Source organism: Dreissena polymorpha, chromosome 1, assembly GCF_020536995.1.
Source record: "Dreissena polymorpha isolate Duluth1 chromosome 1, UMN_Dpol_1.0, whole genome shotgun sequence".
Classification (NCBI taxonomy): Eukaryota; Metazoa; Mollusca; class Bivalvia; order Myida; family Dreissenidae; genus Dreissena; species Dreissena polymorpha.
Window position 1 is genome coordinate 63,225,049 of NC_068355.1, and position 14,405 is coordinate 63,239,453.

At 34.5% G+C, this 14,405-nt stretch overlaps 1 protein-coding gene across 6 annotated transcripts in view; it reads right to left on the minus strand.

Annotated features, from left to right (window-relative positions):
• Positions 1-14,405, minus strand: part of LOC127832116 (synaptic vesicle 2-related protein-like) — a 94,875-nt gene that overhangs the window by 78,060 nt on the left and 2,410 nt on the right. For 5 of the 6 annotated variants that reach the window (XR_008026700.1, XM_052357356.1, XM_052357372.1 and 2 more), the window contains one exon: positions 7,990-8,351. Coding sequence is in view for 5 of the 6 variants with exons in the window: in XM_052357356.1 (XP_052213316.1) it covers positions 7,990-8,152 (163 nt within the window). In the remaining variant the exon portion in view is untranslated. Of the gene's footprint in view, positions 1-7,989; positions 8,352-10,572; positions 10,640-14,405 lie in introns of those variants that run through there. The other variant, XM_052357392.1, reaches the window with a different exon arrangement.

Here is a 14,405-nt window from a genome sequence, read left to right on the forward strand (position 1 = left end):
TGTGTAACCTATGTCACAAAACAATGTGCAATATTTGACTATTTCTAAGAATTGTACTTGGAGTTTGTTACGTCACCATAAAAAATAGCCAGTTCAACTGGTTGGTAAAATCCATTTTATTTTGAAGTTAAAAAATCAATGGAAGTAAAATAAACACAATAAACCAACGGAGACGGTTGTTGCTCCCCAAAGTTTTTTTTTGTCACAATATTGCACTATATATCCAGATAAAAGGAAACGTCTTGAGGGGCATAACTTTGGACAAAATAATACAATATATGGTTTAGCAACTTAAAAATTTCAAAGGGCTACAACTCTCTAAACAAATCATCTAACCAGAACCCACAAATAACATGCACATCTCCTTTTGGTAGTGAAGCTTCCCATAAAGTTTCATTGAATTCCGGTCATTAGTAACTGAGAAATAGCTCGGACAAGAATTGCACTATATGTACAATGGAAAATTTCAAAGGGCCATAACTCTGTGAAAAATCATCCGACCAGAACCGGCTGATAATGTGCACATCTCCTTTTGGTAGTGAAGCTTCCCATAAAGTTTCATTGAAATCCGATCATTAGTTGCTGAGAAATAGCTCGGACAAGAATTGCACTATATGTACAATGGAAAATTTCAAAGGGCCATAACTCTGTGAAAAATCATCCAACCAGAACCGGCTGATAATATGCACATGTCCTTTTGGTAGTGAAGCTTCCCATAAAGTTTCATTGAATTCCGGTCATTAGTTGGTGAGAAATAGCCCGGACAAGAATTGCACCATATGTACAGTTAATGGAACATTTCAACTGGCCATAACTCTGTGAAAAATCATCCGACCAGAACCCGCTGATAATATGCAAATCTCCTCTTAGTAGTGAAGCTACCCATAAAGTTTCATTGAATTCCGGTCATTAGTTGCTGAGAAATAGCCCGGACAAAAATTGTACACGGACAGACAGACAGACGCACACACACACGCACACATGGACAGACGAAGCGGCGACTATATGCTCCCCCCAAAATAAATTTTGGGGGAGAATAATAAACCAGTCTGTTTGTATTGACTTAATTTTTGACCAAAACGGAGGTTAACGTATCTTTTTTTGTTTTGTTTCTGGAATAATACCGGACCGCAGCATAATTAATTGGAAATGTCTATGGTCCCACCTCTTTAGAATGGGTTAGTAAGTAAAAAATTGTTTGTTCATTTTTTATTTATTTATGAAATGAAGTTTGTTTCATTTTTAAAGCAATTATTTTTATTGTATTTCAATTTCATCTAGCACATTATATAACTATAACTTTGATGACTCTGTTTTTATTATTTGAATGATTACATGTATCAAGAGTTGTATTTAACTAGTTTTTTTCCAAATCAGTGGACTTTTCGCGACAAAATATTCCAGTTCCTGAAATTGCATTTTTCTGCATATGACAAGATCACATTTATGGAACCGGCCGTTGACAAAGTTAATGCAACATCTCAAACCAACAAAGTTGGTAAGTTTGTTTTTTAAATTTTACCTGATGATCTAACTTTAAGCCACACATGATCCAGATTTCAAATTGGCATGGATATTAACAAGATCAACATTCTGAGCAAAAAAATTTGAAGGACAGACAAGTCAGCAACTAAGAACATTCACGGGCCCATTCTTAGACTCAAGAATAAAGAATAGACTTAGAACCAAGAAAAATGCATTCAGTGTTTGTCTATATACATGCCTCAATAGGTAATTATGCCATTAACAGACCTGTTTACCCTACCGATTGCTTCTCAGTAGTATGGAGGGCATCTCTCAGTAGTTTTGGGCTGTTGTCAGTAGTTTTAACCTTTTCAATCATTTTGAGCATTAAAACACCATGACTGGGTCACATATCAGTTTAACGGTACATAAAGCACTTGATGAATGTACTTGCTAATAATTAAATCTGTTAAGTGATTATTTGCTTTTATTTGTTACAGCCTTTGCCATTTGGATTGGGAAAAATCATGGCGCAATAAACCATGAAATTGGAAAAAATAGCGTGATAAACCATGAAATTGGGAAACATTAAGCATTATAAATATGATTATAAGTAACAGAATTAAAATTGTTTTTAAGTGCATGTTTGACAGCATTTTTATATTATAAAGTGCTGCTTCAATGCCTTCTTACAATGAAGACTATATTTAATTAACATCCATCCACATGCATATTACACTTACTATAATCTATAGATTCTTAAATACACCATTTGATCATAAGCTCTTTAAGAGTAGCTATTAATTTAATTCAGTATTTTTTTAAATTAAATATCATAAGGAGGAAAACATAAACAAATATTGACAATCACCCTTTAGTGTTCTTGTTGTGTTCATAATGTATTAAATGGAGTTAAAATAATATATTTTATTTGTTTACCTTTCTATATCTTGCACTTGACAACCTCAGTTCAATGCTATTTCATAAAACTGTACAGGGTAACAAACATAATAAAGCAGAATATGCATATGAATCTGAGTATACACAGATCCACTTACATATAAATCAAATCAAGTTTGTATCTTTCCTTTTGCGAACCATACTCATTATAATAAATGCTTTTACTTTGTGAGTAGACTGAACTACAATTTCGAACACTTGTTTCAGTGACGCACATGCACATTCACGGTGCATATTTCTGATAAATATTTTATTTTTATTTTTATCTCAAACGTAGTATTTTGAGTGAATTGACACACGCATTACATTATTCCCTAATGACCATATGATATCCGTTGTTAATTTGAATGGTATTTATTATTTTCGCCGTTAATCGCAATTTCTCGTCTGCTTGCCGCCATCTTGGACTTGTGTAAAAACAGGCCTACTCAATCTCAATACATCGACTATCGTCAGTATTCTCCGCAATAGAGAGAGAGATTTGTATTCTGGATAGCAACGTAAAATTGTATATATTCGGCTAAATTTGCGAACCAATACGCGAGTCAGTTGTTGTTCAGTGACGACTCGACAAGCTTGATCAGCACTCGTTTCCCGGGAGGTTTGAATTTTAACGTTTCTTACTATGCAAGCGCCAAAATGATTATGATTGATAAATTACCCGCAAAGACCGAAAATAAGCGAAAGTACGATTAAAAACTGAAAGTTTACCATTTTCATCGATTGATCCGTTTTTCAGTACAAATCCGTAGTGCGTAGTTTAGCCAAATAATCCGTAGTAACTACGGCGAAACCGTAGAAGTAAACAGGTCTGCATTAACAGAATGTTCTACATGAAAAATGATATGGATAGAGGTGTTTAATAACAAGTTTGACTCAAAATTCAAGCAATTCTTGAATAAATCAATTTAAAGAATATTCTTTATTCTTAGACTTAAGTCTAAGAATTGTTTGGTGAATACGTGCCCTGTAATTTCTAAGAACAAATATGTATACATGTACATAATTCTGGAAAAAATTATGGTCAGTTTATGGGTTTAGCATACGACCTTACATGAAGCATTTGTGTAACCTTAACCCTTGATGTGAATCATACATGTATGACCTTACATTAAGCATATTGTGTGATGTTGACCTTAACCCTAGACATGAACCTTAACCCTAGACATGAGTCTTACTTATGACAAACAGCAAGGAAGAAGATGGATAAGAATTATTATCCCCAAGCTTTTTAAAAAGCGTGGGGATATTGTGATAATTTCTTCGCCATCTGTCAGTCCTGGCCACTATCTCCTCATACACCATTAGCACTAGAACCTTGAAACTTACACACATGGTAGCTACATGTATGAGCATATATGCGACCCTGCATTATTCGGAATTTTGATCTGACCCCTGGAAAAAAAAGTTATGGGTGTTGGGGTGGGGCCAGGTCAGAGATTTTCACTCATTTGTTTAGGTTATTTTACATTAACTTCTTCTACACCGATTTACTTCAAATTGATACTGAACCTCTCTTATGACAATACGGTCAATCTCAACTATGCATGGCCCCATTACCAACCCTGGGGCGCCCAGCCCACAAAGACCACACCCACCCAAAATTGCCTTTTACTGTATACTTGCGCTTATAAGACACCCTCGCTTATAAGACGCACCCCGACTTCGGACTTTATAATGGGTGGATTTGAGACTGACCTGCGTGTAAGACGCGGTCAAATTTTGCCGTTTTCATCGGCCGATAAATGGCAGAATGTTAAAGAAAATCATCAATTAGTAACACATTGAGAATTTTTCAAACTCGCGCTGCATACAATTAGTAATTCATGCAAGTCTGAAAAATAAAACAATCAAGCAACAAAGTAAATAATATTTGTTTATTTTATGATATAGAAGTGGGTTTTAATTTTTTTTCAAGTATTATTCATGCAATAATTTTTTTTATCAAATTAACAAAATTTCTAACAATTGGGTATTTAATCATTTGCCCTAACAATTGCAAACATATTACGTTCGTAATATCAATGCACAAGCAAAATTGATCGTATCAGTCATCTTAATTGTATTGTTTGACAGGTATTGAAAACTAATAGGCAGATATTTTGAAAGCGTTTAGTTTTATTACCTAGATTATGCAAATTTTACGCCTATTGTCTATCAACAATAGGTAACGCCTACTTTCATAAAATTAGCCAATTGCGTGATAGAGTGATAGACTCCGAAGCACAGATCAAAATCACTGTTAAGAAGAAAGCCATATGCGGATACTTGCATGCGGTCGCTCTTTGCTCCCGTCGTTGTTGGCCCCTAATAAATAAGGTGTCATTGGCATTAGGGGGTCGTCTGAATAAAAGTGTTTATTTAACAATTGACAGTTGCAAACTGGTAACTTATTTCAGAGGATACCCTAATTGCCAATTATGTCTTAATTGACAACTAACGACGTGGAACAAAGACGATCAGGTGATACAAACTTGTCAAGTAGCATTTGTAATCAGCAGCGTGTTTATTAAACAATTGACAGTTTCAAACTGAGAATTGATTTTGCTGTTGTTTTAAGCATGTTGGCATCGTGTCGCCGCTTACACACATATGACATTTAACGCCGTCGCGCGCAGACAATCAGGTGATACAAACTTTTCAAGAATAATCACGGACAATATAACGTCTTACGCCCCAAAAATAACAAAATTCAAATTTAAAATAATAGACAACAAAATCAGTAACAATACATTTTATTACAAATAAATCGGTAACTGAACAAAGCGTTCCGATACACGGTACGGGCCAATACAGACTTTAGAGAAAATGCAAATGGCTGCCGTGATGATTCAAAACAACTCACAAGTGTCCAACTTGGCTAGCATAAGCCCAGTAAACTCGATATTTTGAAAAAAATTGTTTATTTTCACCAGTATCTCGCTTATAAGACGCGACCCCAACTGTAACTTATTAATTTGAGTCTTATCTTAAAAATGCGTCTTACAAGCGAAAGTATATGGTACTATAATTTCTTCATTTTTACAACGATTCACTTCAAATTGATACTGAACTTCTCTTATGACAATACGGTCAATCTCAACTATGCATGGCCCCATTACCAACCCTGGGGCACCCCGCCTACATAGGCCACACCCACCCAAAATTGCCTTTTACTATAATTTCTTTACTTCTTCACTTCTAATTGATACTGAACTTCTCAACCGTCAATCTCAACTATGCATGGCCCCATTACCAACCCTGGGGCGCCCTGCCCACATAGGCCACACACCCAAAATTGCTTTTTACTATAACTTCTTCATTTCTACACTGATTCACTTCTAATTGATATATGTACTGAACTTCTCTTAGGACAATACGGTCAATCTCAACTGTGCATGGCCCCATTACCAACCCTGGGGCGCCCCTAGGTCAAACATGCGGCGTGGGGATACACGGCGGCCTCTGCCGCGCCATTTCTGGTTGAAGGTTATTACAGATTCCACTGAAGCATAGTAAAATAATGGATAAATAATCAATATTTCTATAAATGTGTGATCTTTGATGTGTGACCTTTACATTGGTCAAAAACACATTTTTTGCACTGCCTGATAATTGAAAACAATAACATCAGGACATTTTGAGAATCCATCTAAGTATGGAAGAATCCTTACCAAATAAAGCATATTTAATCAAAATGTGTTTTTTGACCTTTGTGTGTGACTTTGACCATGACCCTAGAAACCTGAATCTTATATTTGACACTCAGTGAGAACAATTGTGGACAGTTATAACAGAATCCCTTGATGCATAGTAAAGGAATGATTAAATAATTAATAATTCATCAAATTTGTGACCGATGACCCCAATGTGTGACCTTGACCTTAGTCCCTAGGATTATGGGTGTTGAATGTGAAGCACCCCCAGATGATGTAGAACAACTATGGCAAGTTTCTGGCTCTGGTTCATGTGATTATTGAGATAAAGCTGTTAACAAGAGATGTGTTTGTCAGAACACAATGCCCCCTATTGCGCCGCTTTGAAGCCATAACTTTGACCTTTGACCTTGAATGAAGACCTTGACGTTTAGCCACTCAAAATGTGCAGCTCCATGAGATACACAGGCATGCCAAATATTAAGTTGCTATCTTCAATATTCGAAAAGTTATGACCAAACTTTAACGAAGGTTAAAAATTTAGGAACAAATAAATACAATGATATTTTACCTTTGACCTTGAAGGATAACCTTGACCTTGACTTTTCACCACTCTAAATGCGCAGCTCCATGAGATACACATGCATTCCAAATATGTTGCTATCTTCAATATTGCAAAAGTTATAAAAGTTTAACCAAGGTTAAAGTTTTGTGACACACACATACAAAGACAGACAGACAGATAGACAGAAAGGCCCAAAACAATATGCCCCAGATCTTTCGATCCGGGGGAATAAAAAGCATTTTTTCATGAAACAAAGGGCCATAACTCTGTTATTAACAGCTCGTGTGCAATTCCTTTTGGCGTGCATCATCCTCTTATCCAGATATATACACGTTTTCTCATACCAAGTTTCAATGAAATCTGCCAAAGCACTTCCAAGATATGGCTCCGGACACAAAAGTGCCGGACGGATTGAAAGACGGACAGACAAGGCCAAAACAATATCCATCCGCCTATGGCGGGGATAATAATAAAATGTAATACAGAACACAAAAGAAAGAAAATTTGTCCACATTGGGCTCAAGCCAGTGCTGTTTGGATTAAAAAGCTGATACCTCCACCACTTGTTAATTGTTTTTTAAATGATTGTCATCAAAAATAAGGTCAGATTAACTTAAGGTTTTTACTTCGCGAAAAAGTGGCGACAACATCTGTGATTTAAAATAACTGATTGAACAAATTTAAGTGAAAAAACAAAAACATTCAAAATTATTATGTTTGAAGTCATTAAATTGTATTTTCTTTGTATGCCTACCTCTTATATGTTAATAAACTCCCAGATGTACAGCATGTTTTTAGACATTGAATCTGTGACAACAAGTTGGAAAACTGGCATTTCCATTGTCTGTGAATAAGCCCTCCTTTAGTTTAACAATGACCTTTAGGCTTTAAAATTTAAGAATAGGAAAGTCATTATATGAAACAAGTCCTCTCAACACAGCTAGATAATTTGCTTTTAAATGCCTCTTATAGTAGTGTTAGAAGAATGATGAAGTTATAATCTGCAAGCGCTGTGCCATGCCAATATCTTGACCTTTATTATGTCCTTGATCTTTGAGCTAGGGAGACTGGCCTTGCAAGCAACACGATGTTACCGAATTGAGAACATTGGAGGTAAGTTATTTAACAGTGTCCCATGATTTTATTTTCAAAATAATCTTTGAATTAGTCCCTTCAAATAGATTAAGCCTTCAAAATATTAACAACAGTGTGACCTTTCATGATACCATGCACAAACACTGGCCATTTAAATGGTGAACAAAAACACAACAGTGTAACTGGGAACTGACATACAAAAAAAAAATCTAACAATTTACAGACATAGAATAAGAAATGTACTGATATTCAAATTCTGTAAATAGCTACCTTCATGAGGCTCTGGTTGAGATACTCCTTCGTCCGGCTGTATCTCAGCATCAGAAAAGCCAGCGTAGCGCCGCATTGCTGGGTCGGTAATGTCCATCTCAACACGGTCCAAATCCTGGTACTCATCACTGCTCTTTCTGAACTTTGCCAGTCGTGAAAACATTGTCCTTGTTGGAATTGCTTAGTTCACTTTTTTGCTTCAACACTCCGTTTTTTTCACTTGTATTATGTTGACAATTCCTTTATTACTTGTAACAGATTGAATGTTATTTTATGTTGATAAGCCCATTATATAATTCAACAAATTGTTGCATGTTGGTTTTTTATTACATAAGTTGTCTTTACTGAGTCATAATTATGATCTGCAAACAGAGAGCAATACAAAATAATATAAAACAAGAGCACCGAATAACGGGTGCCATGCTCGGCTGCGAAAGCTTGTCAGATTTTTTTTTTAGAGGTCACAGCTACCTTGACCTTTGACCTAGTGACCCAAAAATGGGTGTGGCATGTAGAACTCATCAAGGTGCATCTACATATGAAGTTTCAAAGTTGTAGGTGGAAGCACTTTGATTTTAGAGCCAATGTTAAGGTCTTAGCACGACGCTTACAGCAGACGAGCTGGCTATGACAATACCTCTGGTTTTCTCCGGAAACAGCTGAGCTAATAACTTATAATCAAATTACCTGTTATACCAGCATATTGTATTACTTGCTATGAAGATAAAAAACAATTGACATAAATTGATTGTATTGGGAGCCTCGGGAATGGGAGCAATTTTTTTTTATTGTACTTGATAATTAATACCTGTATTTCATTTGGACCAATAAGAAATGACTTAAACCTTTAACACTCAGAGAGGCACTTTGACACCTTTAAAAGCCTCTTAGAAAATCAAATTTTAATTAAAGACCTTTCTTACTAGATTCAAGTTTTAAATGCTTTATTTCCCAACCTAAAGTACTAATGAGCAGCAAACAGCATAAAACCTGCTTGCAAGCTGTTCTGGTTTTATGCTGTTTGCACACAGCCATATTCACTTTGCTTCTGAGTGGGAAAAGGTTAAGTGAATGACTTGAAGCATGCATAGTATACCAACAAATATTGGACAAATTATTTGTTAATTAATATTTTCATTAGAAATAAATAAAGAGTTTTAATTAAATATACAAATTAATTACATACTGACATAATTAATTTATCTAAAATTAAATTAAATTCACTGTATTAGCATAGTGGCATTTGGTCAGCTTTGTTTAATTTGGCTACATACAGTTATTACTTTACTATTAATTTACTGTTTGAACAGACAGTCAGTCTTATGGACATGGTCTACTACAGATGAATACACAGTTATTTCACCTTTTTCCTATTATGTTTTTTTTGGATCAACCCAAGAGACACCAAGTACCGATGCTACCCTGGAAACTGACTTAAAGGTTTCAATAAGACATAGGCTTTCCATGCAATCAAGCTTTACTAAATAGGTTAAACTCAGGCCTTTTCAGCTCCATTTTGGGAAAATGCCACACTGGAATTTTTGGAATTTTGCGTCGTGAAAAACCCATTTTGGGAAAACAAATTAATCCCAAAACTGGCTCAATTGGGAAAAATAATCGCATGTAAATAGTGTTTCTTATATTTCAAAGTAGCCGTTAACTGGTAAATAACGACTATTTTGATAACATATTATTAAAATTTTACAAAATATTATGAACATGTGTGATAAGTGCAGGGTTTTTATCTGATTTTGGGGAAAGAGCCTAACCTTTTTTAGTTAAAAAAATCATGCGAAACGCCGGATTTTGGGGAAAAAAAGGAAAGTCTTAAATAATCAATTTAACATATTTTACTGTTTTAAAAACAAATTCAAGGCAACAGATAATTTAATTATGCAAGATTTTTTAATATTTTCTACACTGGATAAGGTTAACTTATATAGTTAAAGGTTTAATAAAAAAAAGTTTTGTTTTTTTTTGGAATTGGGATTTTTTTTTCAATTGGGAAAAAACCTCAGATTTGCATTGGGAATGGGGCCGAATTTGGGACCCGTGGCATAGGGCGGAAAAGGCCCGAAACTAACGTTCTTTTCCTTAGACTAAGGACCACAAAGCAAGAACCTAAAGGAGCAATCAGTATTATAAAAAAACAAGAGCTGTCTCCATAGGATGACATATGCCCCCACACTTCTATAGATGTTATGTTGTTTTGAGCTTTGATCCGCAAAATGATCAATTATTCAATGAGAACAGGAATTGTATTTTTAACAATAATTTAGGTTGATTAAATTCGATACAATAGACAAACTTGAGACTTACATGGAATTTTTTTTTATCAAGAAGAACTTTGAGTTGTACTTATGTTCTTATAAAAGCTCAAAGCAACAAGAAGTATAATATGCGTGAGCGGTTAACAGATGTGTCCTAAATAGTGTATCCGAATACAATGCACTATCCAAATGCTAACCATAACATGTATAGTGAGACAGTTTCCATAACGAATTGATATGAAATATACACAATTGATAATAATCGCCATGGTATCGAATAGTTCAAAGTTGTTCATTAAGAATTGCAACTTACATGTTAAAAGTAAACTTTGTTGTCAAATAGGACCGTGGATGTCCGTACTTTACACATCACAATAAATTACAATCTCCTACGCAGTGGTCTCCCTTATACTAGAAGAGACCTCTGCCCATTCTATACATAGATGGTGACGTCACTACGTTATTGTCAGTAAAGACCGGTGTGACACAATGGACCTCTGCCTCCACAGGTTGTTCACGTTGGTCCATATTTTGGACCAACGTGATTCCAAAATATTTTACTGGTTGAAAATATATTTTTAGGTACGCACTTTGTAAAAAGTTTGTTTATGTAAAAAAATGAAGGTGGTTATGTAAAACATAAAAAAATAAACAATATTGAAAAAATGAATTTCGTTTTCCCATGACGCGTAACGGTAATCAACATGGCGGACACATTGCAACGGGACTATCGTTACCTATCTCGGTAAGTTTTATTTGTATGTTGTTTATGTATGCGATGCAAAATATCGTAAAAACATATGTCTAGCTAATGTTACATATTTTGCATTAAACCAACTGTTACTAAAATTTGTCTTGGGTTAATAATGATTTGTTTTTATTCAGTTGTTATGTGTCGCGTTGTATCAATTAAACTGTCAATGCTGTGAATAGACTAAAGTAAGGTCAAAGCTCTCCCTGTAGTACAATGTAGTACACTATCCAGCGATGCACTGGTTAGAGATGCGAGTTCAAGTCTTGCCAGGGAATTGGCCTTCTTTAGTTACTTTTGATGCATTGAATAAGCAACGAAGAACATTTAAAAAAAAATTGTGTGATGATTATTTCCCTTAGTTTTCATTTTGACATTAAAATTAAAATGTCTTCTGCAACAACATTACAACATATTTTAGATGCCGTTCAAATTTTTGACCCAAATGTTACACCCAAGACAAAACAAATTGAATGTTTGCAGACAATATTGTGTCATAAAGATGTAATTGTCAATTTACCTGTTGGCTATGGTAAAAGCCTTATTTATCAATGTTTGCCAATGCTTTTATCATCTGTATCCAGTTCAACCAATGTAGTTGTTTTAGTTGTTTCTCCACTTACAATTATTCAACAAGATCAAATGCAGATTCTCGCTGAACATCACATTAAAGCTTTCCGTTTGCCTTTTGGTGATGAGTCTGTTGTCAGCAAAGATGATCAGCAAAAACTTTGTAAGGGAGAATATTCCATAGTCATGTGTCATCCTGAATCTTTACTTAATAATACCTGGGGAAAAGCTCTTCTGAGAAATGAAGACTTCACTAGCAAAGTTCATGCTGTCGTGATCGACGAGTGTCACATTGTAGAAGATTGGTATGTAGTTTTTTTCAATTTAAAGTTTGTACAATTATATTTGATCGTGATACATCTGTGAACTGAAGTACCTCTGTTTGTTTTTTTTTGTATACAATTCTTAGTTAAATCAAGATGTTTAGTCACAATTCAATAATGCCTATGGTCTCGGATTCTGTACTACACGCCGGGTATGCGAATACTTCGTTTACGGATGGCACTTTACTAACAGAGAACAACAAACGCCACGCGCTAGAGGTAAGTTCCTCTGTTTTATTTAAAGTTATATCCTAAAGATTAGTTTTTAAGACAAGACACATGGTCGAGTTGATAAATGGTGTATCCTTTTGTATTGGGAATACACAATTTCACGGAAGAATGGTACAGTTTTGCCCAAAAATAGAAAATTCGATCGGAAAACAGCATAAACTGGATGAACAGTAAACATTTTAACAAAATAAAACTACTTAGAATTATTGCAAGAAATTGTTTGCTATTCCAGCATGTAGAGTAATCACTGTGCTTCAAATACTGAAATTTTGATAGCATTCAATGAAATATAAACAAAGATAGTGCATTTTGTAATAGGTGGCATACATAAAGTTGCAGCCACTTTGTTTACCGATAAAGGGCACTTCAGATTACGGAGACTTTCAACAAAGCGGGCACTCTAATAACTGAGTTGTATCTTCTACCTCAAGTGCATTTATTTATATTATGGCTATTCATACGAAACATTTTAAAAATATATATTTCAAAAATCACCTTACTATTAATTTATACTATGTTTATTATAATTGCAATTTTCAAATAAGATAATATTTATTATTAAATAATGTGTACGGATAATGCGGATCAACACAATCGTGTTTAATTTTACTTATAGCAGGGCTCTAGATAACGGTAGTGAAGGGGTCTTTATGACGCAAATACACATTTGTTCTTCATAAAATCCTATGTCGGTTGTGCTTATTTGAATCGCATCATCAAGACGATACTTATGCGTAGCAACAAAATTAAAAAGAGAATGGTAAAACTCCCTGTATTTTGAGCCCTGCTTATAGGGAGCACTTCCCTTTACGCAACGCTAACGTTTGCTCGAAGTGCGATTCACCTGACCCTAAATCACTGTATTGGTTGAGTTTTAAGAATCACGGTTAAAATTAAATCGTAAAAACAACTGATTCTGGAAAAAAAAGGAATGCGTACATAAAATGTTTAAATGTCATATTATGGAGTCAGTACTTAGTATACCCACACAAACAAAGTTTAGGGTGCTATATTGGATAGAACTTCATATGCAGCATGTGTTGTGTTTATATTAAAACATAGACGGATATGCATAATTTTTACACCACTATCGTGTGATTAAATCAACCCCGCCCGTTCTTTTATTGCTATTTTCGTTTATTGGCATTGAGCCAAAGAGTTCCAATAGAATTTCGAACCTGCATCGCTGCTGATATTAATCTCTGAGAGGCAGTTTAAGCAGAGTGATTATTCATGACATGTTATCTAATATAAAAGAAAATAGCCTTAGTACCTTCATTTGGACATAAAGATAAATGCTTTAGATCAACCGCTTAGAACGTAATTTAAAATATATGGTCATATAGATTTTACTCATTAGACATATCCAATTTGTTTAACATTTATCTTTCACATTTATACCAAATCATAATCATATTTCAAAGGGATAAGAACATGCTTCGGTAATTCGTTTTTTATTTGCGTACTAAGTACATACATTTTTATTTATTGCCTGCTTACTTTAACAGTATTCCACAGCGAATTCTGCATTTTTGATTCACACAAAACGAGTGCGTTATATCTGGAAAAAAGTGTCTAGATGTCGGGAAACGAAGTGCCATTGTTTTTTAGATGATCGGTAAACGAAGTGCAGATGAAAAATGTGCATGCGACTCTTAAAACATTTGAATTTTCTCAAATACATTAGTAAACTAAAATGTAACATGTTGTAACATTACTGGATATATTGATCTTTTATTTCGAACCATGGATATTTATCAACAGAAGTTTTGTTAACATTTCTTTTAGTTCAATATTGCAATTGTTCTGAAAAATTAGCACACAGGATGATGTTCATGCTAAATGTCTTATTTCAAAATCTTGCGGTTTCAGAGAAGATTTTTTAAGTATTTACTTAGCATTATGTAAAAAAGTGAAACCAAGGGCAATTATATAAATATATAAAAATAAATCATTAAATAAAAAAATTAATTAATTAAAAATAAATAAATTGGGCTAATTTTGACCCCAGGTCAATTATTTGATCAATCTTTGTAGAGGCCAAATAAACAATGTTTAAACCAAATATCTCAGGGTAAGCCTGTGGTTTAAGTGCAGATTTTTTTAATTTTAACTACATACATACAGGGAAAATAACATTGGGCCCCTCTGCACATTTGGCCCCAGGCTCGTAATTTGAACAATCTTTGTAGAGGCCCACTAGACATTAGTTCATGCCAAAAAAGTTAACTAGCGCACATTACACATTCACAGACAGACGACAGACAACAC